Source organism: Mustelus asterias, chromosome 11 (assembly GCF_964213995.1).
Source record: "Mustelus asterias chromosome 11, sMusAst1.hap1.1, whole genome shotgun sequence".
Taxonomy (NCBI): Eukaryota; Metazoa; Chordata; class Chondrichthyes; order Carcharhiniformes; family Triakidae; genus Mustelus; species Mustelus asterias.
The window spans coordinates 98212746-98226081 of NC_135811.1; the positions used below are offsets into that span (position 1 = coordinate 98212746).

General features: G+C 44.9%; 1 protein-coding gene across 1 annotated transcript in view; it reads right to left on the reverse strand.

The window, feature by feature from the left end:
- Positions 1-1861: 1861 nt before the first annotated feature.
- psmd3 (proteasome 26S subunit, non-ATPase 3) overlaps positions 1862-13336 on the reverse strand; it is a 38241-nt gene continuing 26766 nt past the window's right edge. The window contains exons 9-12 of the mRNA XM_078224068.1: positions 7410-7513; positions 5728-5883; positions 3839-3889; positions 1862-2239 (exon numbers count right to left, since the gene is read on the reverse strand). Of these exons, the coding sequence (XP_078080194.1) occupies positions 2162-2239; positions 3839-3889; positions 5728-5883; positions 7410-7513 (389 nt within the window). The 3' untranslated portion in view covers positions 1862-2161. The remainder of the gene's footprint in view (positions 2240-3838; positions 3890-5727; positions 5884-7409; positions 7514-13336) is intronic.

Consider the following 13336-nt stretch of genomic DNA (forward strand, 5'->3'; position numbering starts at 1 on the left):
CTAAATACAAATAGTATTATTTGTGTGTGAGCACAGAGTCAAGTTTTGCGAGTGTCAGCGGAAGGATGCATTCATGATTCTCTTTGCTTCATTCACAGGCTTTTGTGTTACAGATCAGAGGTCATCCCAAACCCTAAATGTCATGTATTTGTTTTTACGAAGAGTTGAAATGCAAACTAGAGCAAAGTACATGGACCTGGGGTGGGGTGTCTCACTGTGTTTTTAAATGTTCAAGTCACCCCCCCTTCCTATAACTCAATGCTTTATCCAATGAGCAGTCAAACAAGGAAAGTCCTCATTCCTAAAATAAAAGCAACACAGAGGCTAGAAATCTGAAATAAAAACACAGGATGCTCAGTCAAATCAGAGTGGTCACATTCAACTCAAAACATTAGCTGCTTCTTTCTCCACAGATGCTGTGAGACCTGCTGAGTTTTTTCAGCACTTTTTGCTGAAAAGCTTTTCATTTTTATTTAAGTCCTTCGCCCTGGTCTGTGCTGATAGCAAATCTTAGCTGGGCAACAACAGGGGTTTTGTAACTGGTCTTACAGGGACAACATGGTAGCACAGTGATTAGCACTACTGTCTCACAGCGCCAGGGACCTGGGTTCGATTCCCGGCTTGGGTCACTGTCTGGGTGGAGTCTGCATGTTCTCCCCGTGTCTGCGTGAGTTTCCTCCGGGTGCTCGTTTCCTCCCACAGTCCAAAAAACATGCTGGTTAGGTGCATCAGCTATGCCAAATTCTCCCTCAGAGTACCCGAACAGGTGCCAAAGAGTGGCAACTAGGGGATTTTCACAGTGACTTCATCGCAGTGTTAATGTAAGCCTACTTGTGACACTAATAAATAAACTTAACATTACTGAGGTAGGAAGGAAGCAAAACTCTCAGTTCCAATCACTGGTCATGATCAATGCTGACAGTGTGTGTGTTCAGACAGCAGGATTGATGTTCCAATATCAAATACAGATCCAGGTTAAAGCTGTCGAGTGGGTTTAGCATCTTCATCTGAACACACGGCTCCACAGTGAGTATTGACAGCCAAAACCAAACCAAACCTAATTCAATGATACGCACACACATGCATTTTCAACATTGGATAATGATTTGGTGCAAGTTTCATTCCTAGGTGAGAGACTCTCAAGCCAATAGTGCTAACAATCGTGGGGCAGCACAGTGGTTAGCACTGCTGTCTCACAGCAGCAGGGACCGGGGTCCATTCCAGCTTTGGGTGGAATTCGCACAGTCTCCCTGTGTCTGTGTGGGTTTCCTCTGGATGCTCTGGTTTCCTTCCACACTCCAAAGATGTGCAGGTTAGGTGGATTGGCAATGGTAAATACACAGGGGTTATGGGGTGTGGACTTGGGTAAGATGCTCTTTTAGAGAGCCGGTGCAGACTCAATGGGCCAAATGGCCTCTTTCGACAGTAGCGACCCCTACTATCACCACAGCTGAATCAGCACGGACTGGAAATTAAATCTTAAGAGCTTTTTTTTTACATGGTGTGGCTTTGCTTCTGGCCATCTTTCTCCATTTACACACAGTCTTACTATTTCTGATACCTCCAGCACACAGGTCAGAAAGTTGAGGTTAATGGAAAAGTAACGTCAATGCTATACCCTCAGTTAATAAATATGGTTCATTGGTAAACATTAACCTTGAGTCAGGCTGTGTGTGATCGAAGTGTTTGTCAGCAATTCTCAAAAAGCGCTCAATGTTGAGGGTTGATGATTCTCTACTGTTCAAACCATTCAGAACACAACGTACAGCTGAAGATGCTGAACTCTGGCTTGACTGGACTCCGTGGAATTCTCTCTCATTTAAGTAGCTCACACAAGGAGAAATAATGTAAAAATCACAAATATTTGTAATTGGTTTTATTGACCATATATTTATCATCAGTAAGGTATTGTTTACAAGGTTTAAAGAGACAAAGGTTGCTATTCCTAGATAAACAACAGTGAATGAAAAGAAATAAAAGCGGGGTAAACACGTGTCAAACCTGGACAGAGTATAACAATCCCATTCTCAAACATGCGGACAGACTCGAGTCTATTAAAGGGTTTCCACCATACTTTAACGTCACGATTCTGGTTTTATTTGTCTTTACTGATTGCAGTTACAGTATTCCAAGTATTTCAGAATCAATATCCCACATGGGATCACGGGAATCCATCATCATCATCCTCTGCCATTTCTTTCGCAAACTCCAGGTCTTGCTGTTCCCGCTCTCGCCGCTCCTGTGAAGCAGAGGGGTATTTAAAATCTGTGCAATATATTCACTTTTATTCTACAGAGCTAGAGATCTGAATCATGGGCCGTAAATTCCAAGCTCTCCAGGGTCGAATTTGGGGTGGGGTGGGGGGCAAGGATTGGCGGAGGAAATCCCTCTTGGAACCTTACAGGTCAGAATCTGCACAGCAATTGTCAAGGGGTTCAGATTTTCTCTGGCAATTGTGCTGCGCTGGGAACCACCCGAAAATGCAACTTGAACTTAACTTTAAGTTCTGCCAGGGTTACACTAACATTAACTCTGAAAAAGTTAGAAGAATTAAAAGCTTTTCTAACTTGGGTAACTATTGTAAAGGTGCAGACTGATCCCTCCCACAGGACAACCCCAAAGTTGATTGAATTTCCTATTTTCATTCGACACCCTTCATTTTAAATTGCTTCCCTGAATCCCATGCCACCAGAATGTTCCTGAATTCAATTTTTGCCACGGCTGCAAAATCTCCGCTATCTCCACTAAGTCTTGTTCAGTTACTGAGTGACGCCTAGGGAATGCAGCATGGTCAGGAGTTAACGTTATAGCTATCTTTGATAGTCCCAACAGTAATTCTACACCTTGCTTGTAAGACAGAATACCCAAATTAAATACATTCATCCAGATTTGGCTATAACAAGGTCAGATACAACTTTATCAAGATCAGTCTTACAAGTCACACACCTTTAGCCGTACGTCCCAGTAATCTATTTGTTTTATTTACTGCCTGCAAAATTGATTTTAGAAATTTATCCCAAGAGTTTGCTGAAATCTCATCCCTCCACAGTCACTTAAAGCAAGTCACAGAATGGTTACCGCACGAAGGGGGTCATTCAAGCGATCGTGTCTCCACCAACCCTCCAAGAGCAGCTTAGTCAGTCCCACTCCCACCTTGCCCTTCAGTTCTGCATATTTCTCCTCAGATAATCATCCCACGATCAAATCACACTCTCCGACAGTGCGTTCCAGATGATCGCCTAACACATACTCACTTCTGTGCTCCCACCTAATTTCATCACTTTGATCATAACGCTTTGAACTCCATCTGTCATCTCTCTGCCCATGGGTCCTGTTTGCCCAAATCCATTTGAGTGATCCCATATTATTCATTACTCGTTGCTGCATCCAATTTGGTGACATCCGCAAGCACAGGCACCGTGGAAATTATCTGCCCTCTAATTTAGATTTTAAAAAAAAGAGTAATCCCAACACTACCCCTGGTTAATGGCACCAGCAATTAGTTCCAACATGCCACCTTTCCACACTGTACCAACTTTTCAGTTATGCATCAATCTAGCCTATTGCTTTGCAGCTATCTCACGGGAACACATTTTGCGAATCTTCCCCCTATAATCACATTGTTAGTTTCATGAAGTTATATGGACCAGCCATTATAAAGATTGTGGCTACAAGAGCAGGTCAGAGATGGGGAATTTTGAGGCGAGTAACTCACCCCTGACTCTCCAAAGCCATCTACAAAGATCACAAGAACAAATAGGGATAGGCATCAGATGCTGGCCTAGCCAGAGACACCCACATCCTATGAAAGAATAAAACGAAACAATGGCAATCTCACCTCGGCTGACTCCAGGTCTTTGTTGTATGATTTGGGTGGGAATCGCATTGCCTGTAAAACAGAAGTGAACATTTGAGATTTCTAGCGGTTAGAGGTTCTAAACGATAAATCCATCTTTATATTCTGATACAATAGAATTGTCTTGGGGCACATCCTGTTGGCGCTAGGATCAAAGCACTGAACCCTTTCTCCAGCCAGACCTGAATATTTTCCATCACAAAGCTCTACCGATTCCAAAATATGTTAAAGACAGTCAGGTACTTTGTGGCTACAGAGATCTCTCACTTCAAAGCCAATACTCCCAGCACTGCCGTAAAGATGTGGCACTGGGCCACACAACGCTAGCCTTCAAATAAGATAACTTATAGTAAAGAAAGTGGCATCAATTGTTGCAAAATAACCTTGCCAAACAATCCTGTTGGTGAATAGGAATATTTTTGAGAACCAGACATTAGAAGTTGTTAGAGAATCAGATTCACTTAGACGGGCGATTCAGTCTCAGTTCCGTCCTCATGGGGAACAATAGCACACGGCAATGTTACTGGGCTATTCCCGCAGAGGCAGAGAGATGAGTTCATGTCCCATCAAGGCAGCTAGGGAATTTAAATGTAATTAATTAAATCTGGAATGTAAAAAACAAGTAGTCTATTAGTAATGGTGATCATGTAACTAGCAGGTTGTCACACAAAAATATATGGTTCACGAATATCCCATAGAAAAATATTCTACCCAATCTGATCTAAATGACTTCAGACCCACAGCAATGTAGGTGACTCTTAACTGCCTTCTGAAATGGCCCAGCAAGCCACTCAACTGTCAACAAAGATGCTCACCTTCTCAAGGACAACTAGGGATGAGTAACAAATGCTGGCCTTGCCAGCAACACATACACACATATCCAATAAATAGAAACAGGCGGGACGGTGGCACAGTGGTTAGCACTGCTGCCTCTCAGCGCCAGGGACCCGGGTTCGGTTTCTGTCTTGGATCACTATCTGGGTGCAGTTTGCACGTTCTCCTCTTGTTTGTGTGTGTTTCCTCCGGGTGCTCCGGTTTCCTCCCACAATCCAAAGATGTGCGGGTTAGGTGGATTGGTCATGCTAAATTGCCCCTTGAGGTCAGGAGGAACTAGCAAGGGCAAATGCATGGGGTTACGGGGATAGGGCTTGGGTGGGATTGTGGTTGGTGCAGACTCGATGGGCCGAATGGCCTCCTTCTGTACTGTTGGGATTCTATGATAATGCCACGTTTTCACTCCCTCACACAAATTCTGCACAGGCTTCAGGTGTATAAGCAGAAACGGCAGTGGAAAGAACATGGGAGAGCACTTTTTGCTGAGAAGAGAACTTGGTCTTAACGAACAACAACCCAAACTCTAAATGAGCTCACCAATGCAAGTTTAAAAAAGGCTGAATTATGCATCCCTCCAATCTGTAACTATGGATCAAACTTCCCGCTGCCTTAAGAAAGCAGCCAGCATAATCAAGGACCCCACGCACCCCGGACATTCTCTCTTCCAGCTTCTTCCGTTGGGGAAAAGATACAAAAGTCTGAGGTCACGTACCAACCCACTCAAGAACTGCTTCTTCCCTGCTGCTGTCAGACTTTTGAATGGACCTACTTTATATTAAGCTGATCTTACTCTACACCCTAGCTATGACTGTAACACTATATTCTGCACCCTCTCCTTTCTTTCTCCTCTATGTACACTATGATCGGTACGTTTTGTCTGTATAGCGCAAAATAATACTTTTCACTGTATCCCAATACATCTGACAATAATAAATCAAAAATACTTCTACATTCGTGCTAATCTTAGTTGTTCATTTCTCATCCTAGAAATTCAATTCAATCAACTATGGAAAGAGCTGGGTGTATTTCTGCCTTACTTTGACAGACATGTTGTGGATATCCAGACAGAAGGAGATTCTCTGGTGAAATGCCAGTTGAGGTTCTCTTGTCCCGTAAATGTCGATGGTCTCTTTAGACTGCACGTATCCCCTCTCATGGTTAATTGAGGCTTCAATCACTCCATCGCGAATGGCCTGGTTAAAAAAGAAAATTAGAATGACTCTTTCCCCCTCCCCTCCCCTCCCACCAACACCTTTCTTCCTTTCCTATTCTGAAGGTCCTGTCTCCTGTTAGGTTTGGCAAATGTCAGCAGCCCCCCTCACTTTCTGACTGAAGCGGGCACCCTTAGTGCGAGAGGCTGGAAGGCGAATGTTATCAGAGGGTTCAAGAATGCCAGGCCACCACTGAGGCCAATTCTAACTGGACTCAAAGTATACAGTAGGAGTTACTGGATACTGATCGGATGATTTTCTCCGCTTGTTACACAGTTGCTGACAGGCGGATGTAGAATCACTCGAAACACTCCTCCTCATCAGACTTTCTTCTCCGTCGACCCTGCTCATTTTAATCACAACTCGCCTCCAGGACTTTTAATTCAGGATTTCAAGTATCTGAGCAACAACTTGGGCGGCACGGTGGCACAGTGGTTAGCACTGCTGCCTCACAGCTCCAGGGACCGGGGTGGATTGCCGGCTTGGGTCACTGTCTGTGTGGAATTTGCACATTCTCCCCGTGTCTGCGTGAGTTTCCTCCCACAGTCCAAAGATATGCGGGTTAGGTTGATTTGATATGCTAAATTAACCCTTAGTGTCCTGGGATATGATAGGTTAGAGGGATTAGCAGGGTACTAAGCGGGGATAGGGCCTGGGTGGGATTGTGGTCGGTGTAGACTTGATGGGCCGAATGGCCTCCTTCTGCACCGCAGGGATTCTATAACTTGTTGCCTTAGCCAATGTAGAGGGAAAACAGGCAAAATATAGAGAAGCTCCTGCTCACGGTGACTTCCTTGCTGAATAAACTCGAAACTCTCACTAGGTGAAGCCCCCCCCATGTTATTTTCATTTTCCCGTCACTCCTCCATGGGTTTCAGTATCGTGTTTCATTCTCCAACCAAGAGCTCATTTATAACTGGGAGCTGGGTGTTGGTAAGGCCAACCCTTGCCAGGGAAGCTATTTTCCAACCCCTGGAAGAAATACAACAACAGAAAATGTTGGGTTAACTCAGCAGGTCGGGCAGCATCTGTGAAGAGAGGAGCAGGGTTAATGTTTCCAGTCTGTATAACATCTTCAGTTCTGAAGAGTCATACTGACTCTAAATGTTAACTCTGTTTCTGTCTCCCCAGATGCTGCCAGACCGGCTGCGATTTTCCAGCATTTTCTGTTTTTATTTCAGATTTCCAGCATCCAAAGTATTTTGCTTTATTCAAAGAAATGTCACCATCTTGAAATTTGACCTCAAAATGTCAACCTATCAATTCACAGTACAGTGGCCTTCTAATCCATGACCCCATGTATAATAATCGACCAGAGAGACACTGTGGGTTTGAAGGAAATTCTAAAACCCTTCAGAGTTAAAAATAAAAAGTGTATAACCAACCTGAAATGTGAATCTATATCTTTCAGATACTGACTCATCTACTGTCCACCCGCAGAACTTTGCTTTTCATTTCAGAGTTCTACCAACCAAACTTTCTTTTTTAACCCCTCCTATTGAAGTTACCTTGGCAACTATAAATTCAGCATCTTCAGGACTGTCCAGCTGCAGTTTCTGTGCTATGTCAGTGAGGGAGATGCGGGAATAAGATAAGCTAATCATCCTTACACCTGTAGGGGAAAGAGAAGAGATTTTAAAAGTTGCGTGTGATTTTTTAGGTATTATCAAGCATTGGCAAAACACACTAAAGGTATCAGGGTTTTTATTTTGAGAGGCAGTGCATTAAACAGAGGAAGACAGCCTTCTAACCGATTCATTTCAGCAGATAACCCTGTAGTTCTGCCCTCCCAGTCTACTGCTTCCATCTCTCAGACTCTCAAACTCAATCAATGAGATCGAGAATCTGGTGAACTGGTGTGGTGACAATAATCTCTCTCCCAATGTCAACAAAACCAAGGAGATTGTCATCGACGTCAGGAAGCGTAGAGGAGAATATGCCCCTTTTACATCAACAGGGACGAAGTCGAAAGGGTCGAGAGATTCAAGTTTTTAGGTGCCCAGATCACCAACAACCTGTCCTGGTCCCCCCATGCCGACACTATAGTTAAGAAAGCCCACCAACGCCTCTACTTTCTCAAAAGACTAAGTAAATTTGGCACGCCCACTAAGACTCTCACCAACTTTTACAGATGCACCATAGAAAGCATTCTTTCTGGTTGTATCACAGCTGGGTATGGCTCCTGCTCTGCCCAAGACCGCAATAAACTACAAAAGGTTGTGAACGTAGCCCAATCCATCACGCAAACCAGCCTCCCCTCCATTGACTCTGTCTACACTTCCCGCTGCCTCGGCAAAGCAACCAGCATAATTAAGGACCCCATGCACCCCATTCATTTGCTCTTCCACCTTCTTCTGTCGGGAAAAAGATACAAAAGTCTGAGGTCACGTACTAACCAACTCAAGAACAGCTTCTTCCCTGCTGCTGTCAAACTTTTGAATGGACCTACCTCACATTAAGTTGATCTTTCCCAGCTATGACTGTAACACTATATTCTGCACTCTCTCGTTTCCTTCTCTATGATCGGTATGTTTTGTCTGTACAGTGCACAAGAAACAATACTTTTCACTGTATGCTAATATATCTGACAATAATAAATCAAATCAAATCAATCTGCCACTGGCCTCTCTCAGTTCCAAATTCACTCCTGTCCTTTTTAATTTTTGGATATTTAAAAATGCTGTCCCAACTCTCTAAGGCTATCCTGTCTTAAAAGCTGCAATGATGGTAGAAAAGTTCCAGTTTCTATCCCTGTGCTGCAGTGACAGTGAATAAAGCACCAAGCACATATTAAAATCAAACTGTTTACATTCTGGGCAATTGCCATGACTCCTGAAGAAGCAGCACATTAATTTTCTGACTGTCTCTCCTGCCACTGCTCACAGGAAGCAGTGAGGTGGCCAGAAACCAAATCTTAATTTAGTATTTTTTTATTCATTCATAGGATGTGGACATCGCTAGCGAGGACAGCATTTATTGCCCTTCCTTAAACAGCATTGAGAGCTGTCTTCTTCAAATGCTGCATTCCAGGTGACGCAGGTACACCCAAAGTGCTGTTAGGGAGGGAGTTCCAGAATTTTGACCCAACGACAGTGAAGGAATAGCGATATATTTCCAACTCAGGATGGTGAGTGGCTTGGAGGGGAACCTCCAGGTAGCGGTGTCCCCTTGTCCTTGTAGATGGTCATGAGTTTGGAAGGTGCTGTCTAATGAGCTCTGGTGAGTTCCTGCAGTGCATCTTGTAGATGGTAAACAGTGATGCTAATGTGCATTGGTGGTGGAAGGAGTGAATGTTTGTGGATGTGGTGCCAATCAAGCGGGCTGTTTTGGCCTGGATGACGTTGAGCTTTTTGCATATTGCTGGAGCTGCACTCATCCAGGCAAGTGGAGAGCATCCCATCACCCTTCTGACTTGTGCCTTGTTAATGATGGACAGGCTTTGGGGAGTCAGGAGGCGAGTTTCTCACTCCAGGATTCCTAGCCTCTGACCTGCTCTTGTAGCCATGATGTGGAGATGCCGGCGTTGGACTGAGGTAAACACAGTAAGAGGTCTCACAACACCAGGTTAAAGTCCAACAGGTTTATTTGGTAGCACAAGCCACTAGCTTTTGGAGCGCTGCCCCTTCATCAGGTGAGTGGAATTTCACTTCACAAACAGGGCATATAAAGACACAAACTCAATTTACAAAATAATGGTTGGAATGCGAGTCTTTACAGGGAATCAAGTCTTAAAGGTAGACAATGTGAGTGGAGAGAGGGTTCAGCACAGGTTAAAGAGATGTGTATTGTCTCCAGACAGGACAGTTATAAGAACATAAGAAATAGGAGCAGGAATAGGCCATCTAGCCCCTCGGGCCTGCCCCGCCATTCAACAAGATCATGGCTGATCTGAAGTGGATCAGTTCCACTTACCCGCCTGCTCCCCTTAATTCCCTTATCGATCAGAAATCTATCTACCTGTGATTTAAACATATTCAACGAGGTAGCCTCCACCACTTCAATGGGCAGAGAATTCCAGAGATTCACTACCCTCTGAGAGAAGAACTTCCCCCTCAACTCTGTTCTGAACCGGCCCCCACTTATTTTGAGGCTGTGCCCTCTAGTTCTGGTTTCCCTTCTAAGTGGAAAGAATCTCTCTACCTCTACCCTATCCAGCCCCTTCATTATCTTATATGTCTCTATAAAATCACCCCTCAGCCTTCTAAATTCCAATGAGTACAGACCCAATCTGTTCAATCTCTCCTCATAAGCTACACCCCTCATCTCCGGTATCAACCTGGTGAACCTTTTCTGCGCTCCCTCCAAGGCCAATATATCCTTTCGCAAATAAGGGGACCAAAACTGCACACAGTACTCCAGTTGCGGCCTCACCAGTGCCTTGTACAGTTGCAGCAAGACCTCCCTGCTTTTATGTTCTATCCCCCTCGCGATATAGGCCAACATTCCATTCGCCTTCTTGATCACCTGCTGTACCTGCAGACTGAGTTTTTGCGATTCGTGCACAAGGACCCCAGGTCCCTCTGCACAGTAGCATGATGTAATTTTTCTCCATTTAAATAATATTCCAATTTACTATTATTTCTTCCGAAGTGGATAACCTCACATTTGCCAACGTTATATTCCATCTGCCAGATCCTCACCCACTCGCTCAGCCTATCCAAATCTCTCTGCAGACTTTCCGCATCCTCCACGCAATTCGCTTTCCCACTCATCTTCGTGTCATCAGCAAACTTTGATACCCTACACTCAGTCCCCTGCTCCAGATCATCAATGTAAATGGTAAACAGTTGAGGCCCCAGCACCAATCCCTGCGGCACGCCACTGGTCACCAACTGCCAACCAGAAAAGCACCCATTTATTCCAACTCTCTGCTTCCTGTTAGATAGCCAATCCCCAGTCCACGCCAACACCTTACCCCCAACTCCATGTACCCCAATCTTCTGCAGCAACCTTTTGTGAGGCACCTTATCGAATGCCTTCTGGAAATCTAAAAACACCACATCCACCGTTCCCCTCTGTCAACCGCACTAGTCACATCTTCATAAAAATCCAGTAAATTCATCAAACACGACTTTCCCTTCATGAATCCATGCTGCGTCTGCTTGATCAAACCATTCTTATCCAGGTGCTCTGCTATTTCCTCTTTAATGATGGACTCCAGCATCTTCCCAACTATGGACGTTAAGCTAACCGGCCTGTAGTTACCCGCCTTTTGTCTACTTCCTTTTTTAAACAGCGGCGTAACAGTAGCTGTTTTCCAATCAGCCGGCACTACCCCAGAGTCCAGCGAATTTTGATAAATAACTGCTAACGCATCTGCTATTACCTCAGCCATTTCTTTCAGTTAGTGAGATTTTGCAAGCCCAGGAAAGTCGTGGGGGTCACAGATAGTGTGACATGAACCCAAAATCCTGGTTGAGGCCGTCCTCATGTGTGCGGAACTTGGCTATCAGTCTCTGCTCAGCGACTCTGCGTTGTCGTGTGTCATGAAGGCCGCCTTGGAGAACGCTTACCCGAAGATCAGAGGCTGAATGCCCGTGACCCACTGAAGTGTTCCCCAACAGGAAGAGAACACTCTTGTCTGGTGATTGTCGAGCGGTGTTCATTCATCTGTTGTCGTAGCGTCTGCATGGTCTCCCCAATGTACCATGCCTCGGGACATCCTTTCCTGCAGCGTATCAGGTAGACAACGTTGGCTGAGTTGCAAGAGTATGTACCCTGTACCTGGTGGATGGTGTTCTCATGTGAGATGATGGCATCCGTGTCGATGATCCGGCACGTCTTGCAGCGGTTGCTGTGGCAGGGTGATGTGGTGTCGTGGTCACTGTTCTCCTGAAGGGTGGCATTGCTGCAACTGCCTCAGTACTCAACGCCGACAACTGCCAATTTCCAGATGCAATTTTACAACTCATCTGCTTCATCCTGGACCACAATGTCTTCACCTTCAACAACCAGTTCTTCATCCAGACACACGGAACAGCTAGGGGGACCAAATTCGCACCTCAATATGCCAACATCTTCATGCACAGGTTTGAACAAGACCTCTTCACCGCACAGGATCTTCAACCGATGCTATATACTAGATACATGCCGGACGTGTCACTTCCTGTCACTAAAGTGACCTTCCTGTCACTTTACCGATGAGTGAGAATAGACTGATTGGGTAGCCGGCCAGGTTGGATTTGTCCTGTTTTTTGTGTACAGGACATATCTGGGCAATTTTCCACATTACTGTACAGGAACAGCTTGGCTAGGGATACAGCAAGTTCTGGAGCACAAGTTTTCTGTACTATTGCCGGAATAATGTTCGGGCCCATAGTCTTTTGCATTGATATGCTGGGCTCCCCACCCTCCCCATCATTGAGGATGGGGATATCTGTGAAGCTTCCTCCTCCAGTGAGTTGTTTAATTATCCTCCCCCACTCACAGCTTGATGTGGCTGGACTAGAGTTTAGGCCTGGTCTGCTGGTTTTGGAATCGCTTAGCTCTGTCTATTGCTTGCTGCTTATGCTGTTTGACATACAAGCAGTCCTGTGTTGTGGCTTCACCAGGCTGACACTTCATTTTTGGGTATGCCTGATGCTGCTCCTGGCATGCCCTCCTGCACTCTTCATTGAACTAGGGTTGACTCCCTGGCTTAGTGATAATAATAGAGTGGGGATGTGCCGGGCCATGGTTGTGGTCGAGTGTAATCAACTTGTAAGGACGGAGATGCAGAGGCAGACAACATATTAATATTAACATATAGAGAGAGAGAGATGAGCAGAGAAAGAGAGGAGGAGAGCAGACCAGAGGCTAGAGAGTCAATTCCCCTCCTAAACCATTATATAAATACAAGCTTGTTCATTCTGACATTTGAGCCCTCACTATAAAGCTGGCAAATCATATGATGTTCAGTCATCTGCTGCTGTTTGAAGTTAAGGTTGCGAAACAGTTGAAATGTTGACCACCTTATACACCAGTCATTTATTTTTTGGGGCTGTGAAGTAGAGAAGCTTATCCTACACTGGGTCATCTTAAGTCTGAGTATAAAATAACCAATACCCTCTCCCAAGCTCTGACATTGGACCGTAAGCCTCAGATATATTATTCCACTCATGAATGTTCTATCTCCATACTATCAGTAACTGCGTGCTCTGAATTATAAGGAGAGGCTGGACAGACTGGGACTTTTTTCTCTGGAGTGTAGGAGGCTGAGGGGTGATCTTACAGAGGTCTATAAAATAATGAGGGGCACAGATCAGCTAGATAGTCAATATCTTTTCCCAAAGGTAGGGGAGTCTAAAACTAGAGGGCATAGGTTTAAGGTGAGAGGGGAGAGATTCAAAAGTGTCCATAGAGTCATAGAGGTTTACAGCATGGAAACAGGCCCTTCGGCCCAACTTGTCCATGCCGTCCTTTTTTTTAAAAACCACTAAACTAATCCCAATTGCCC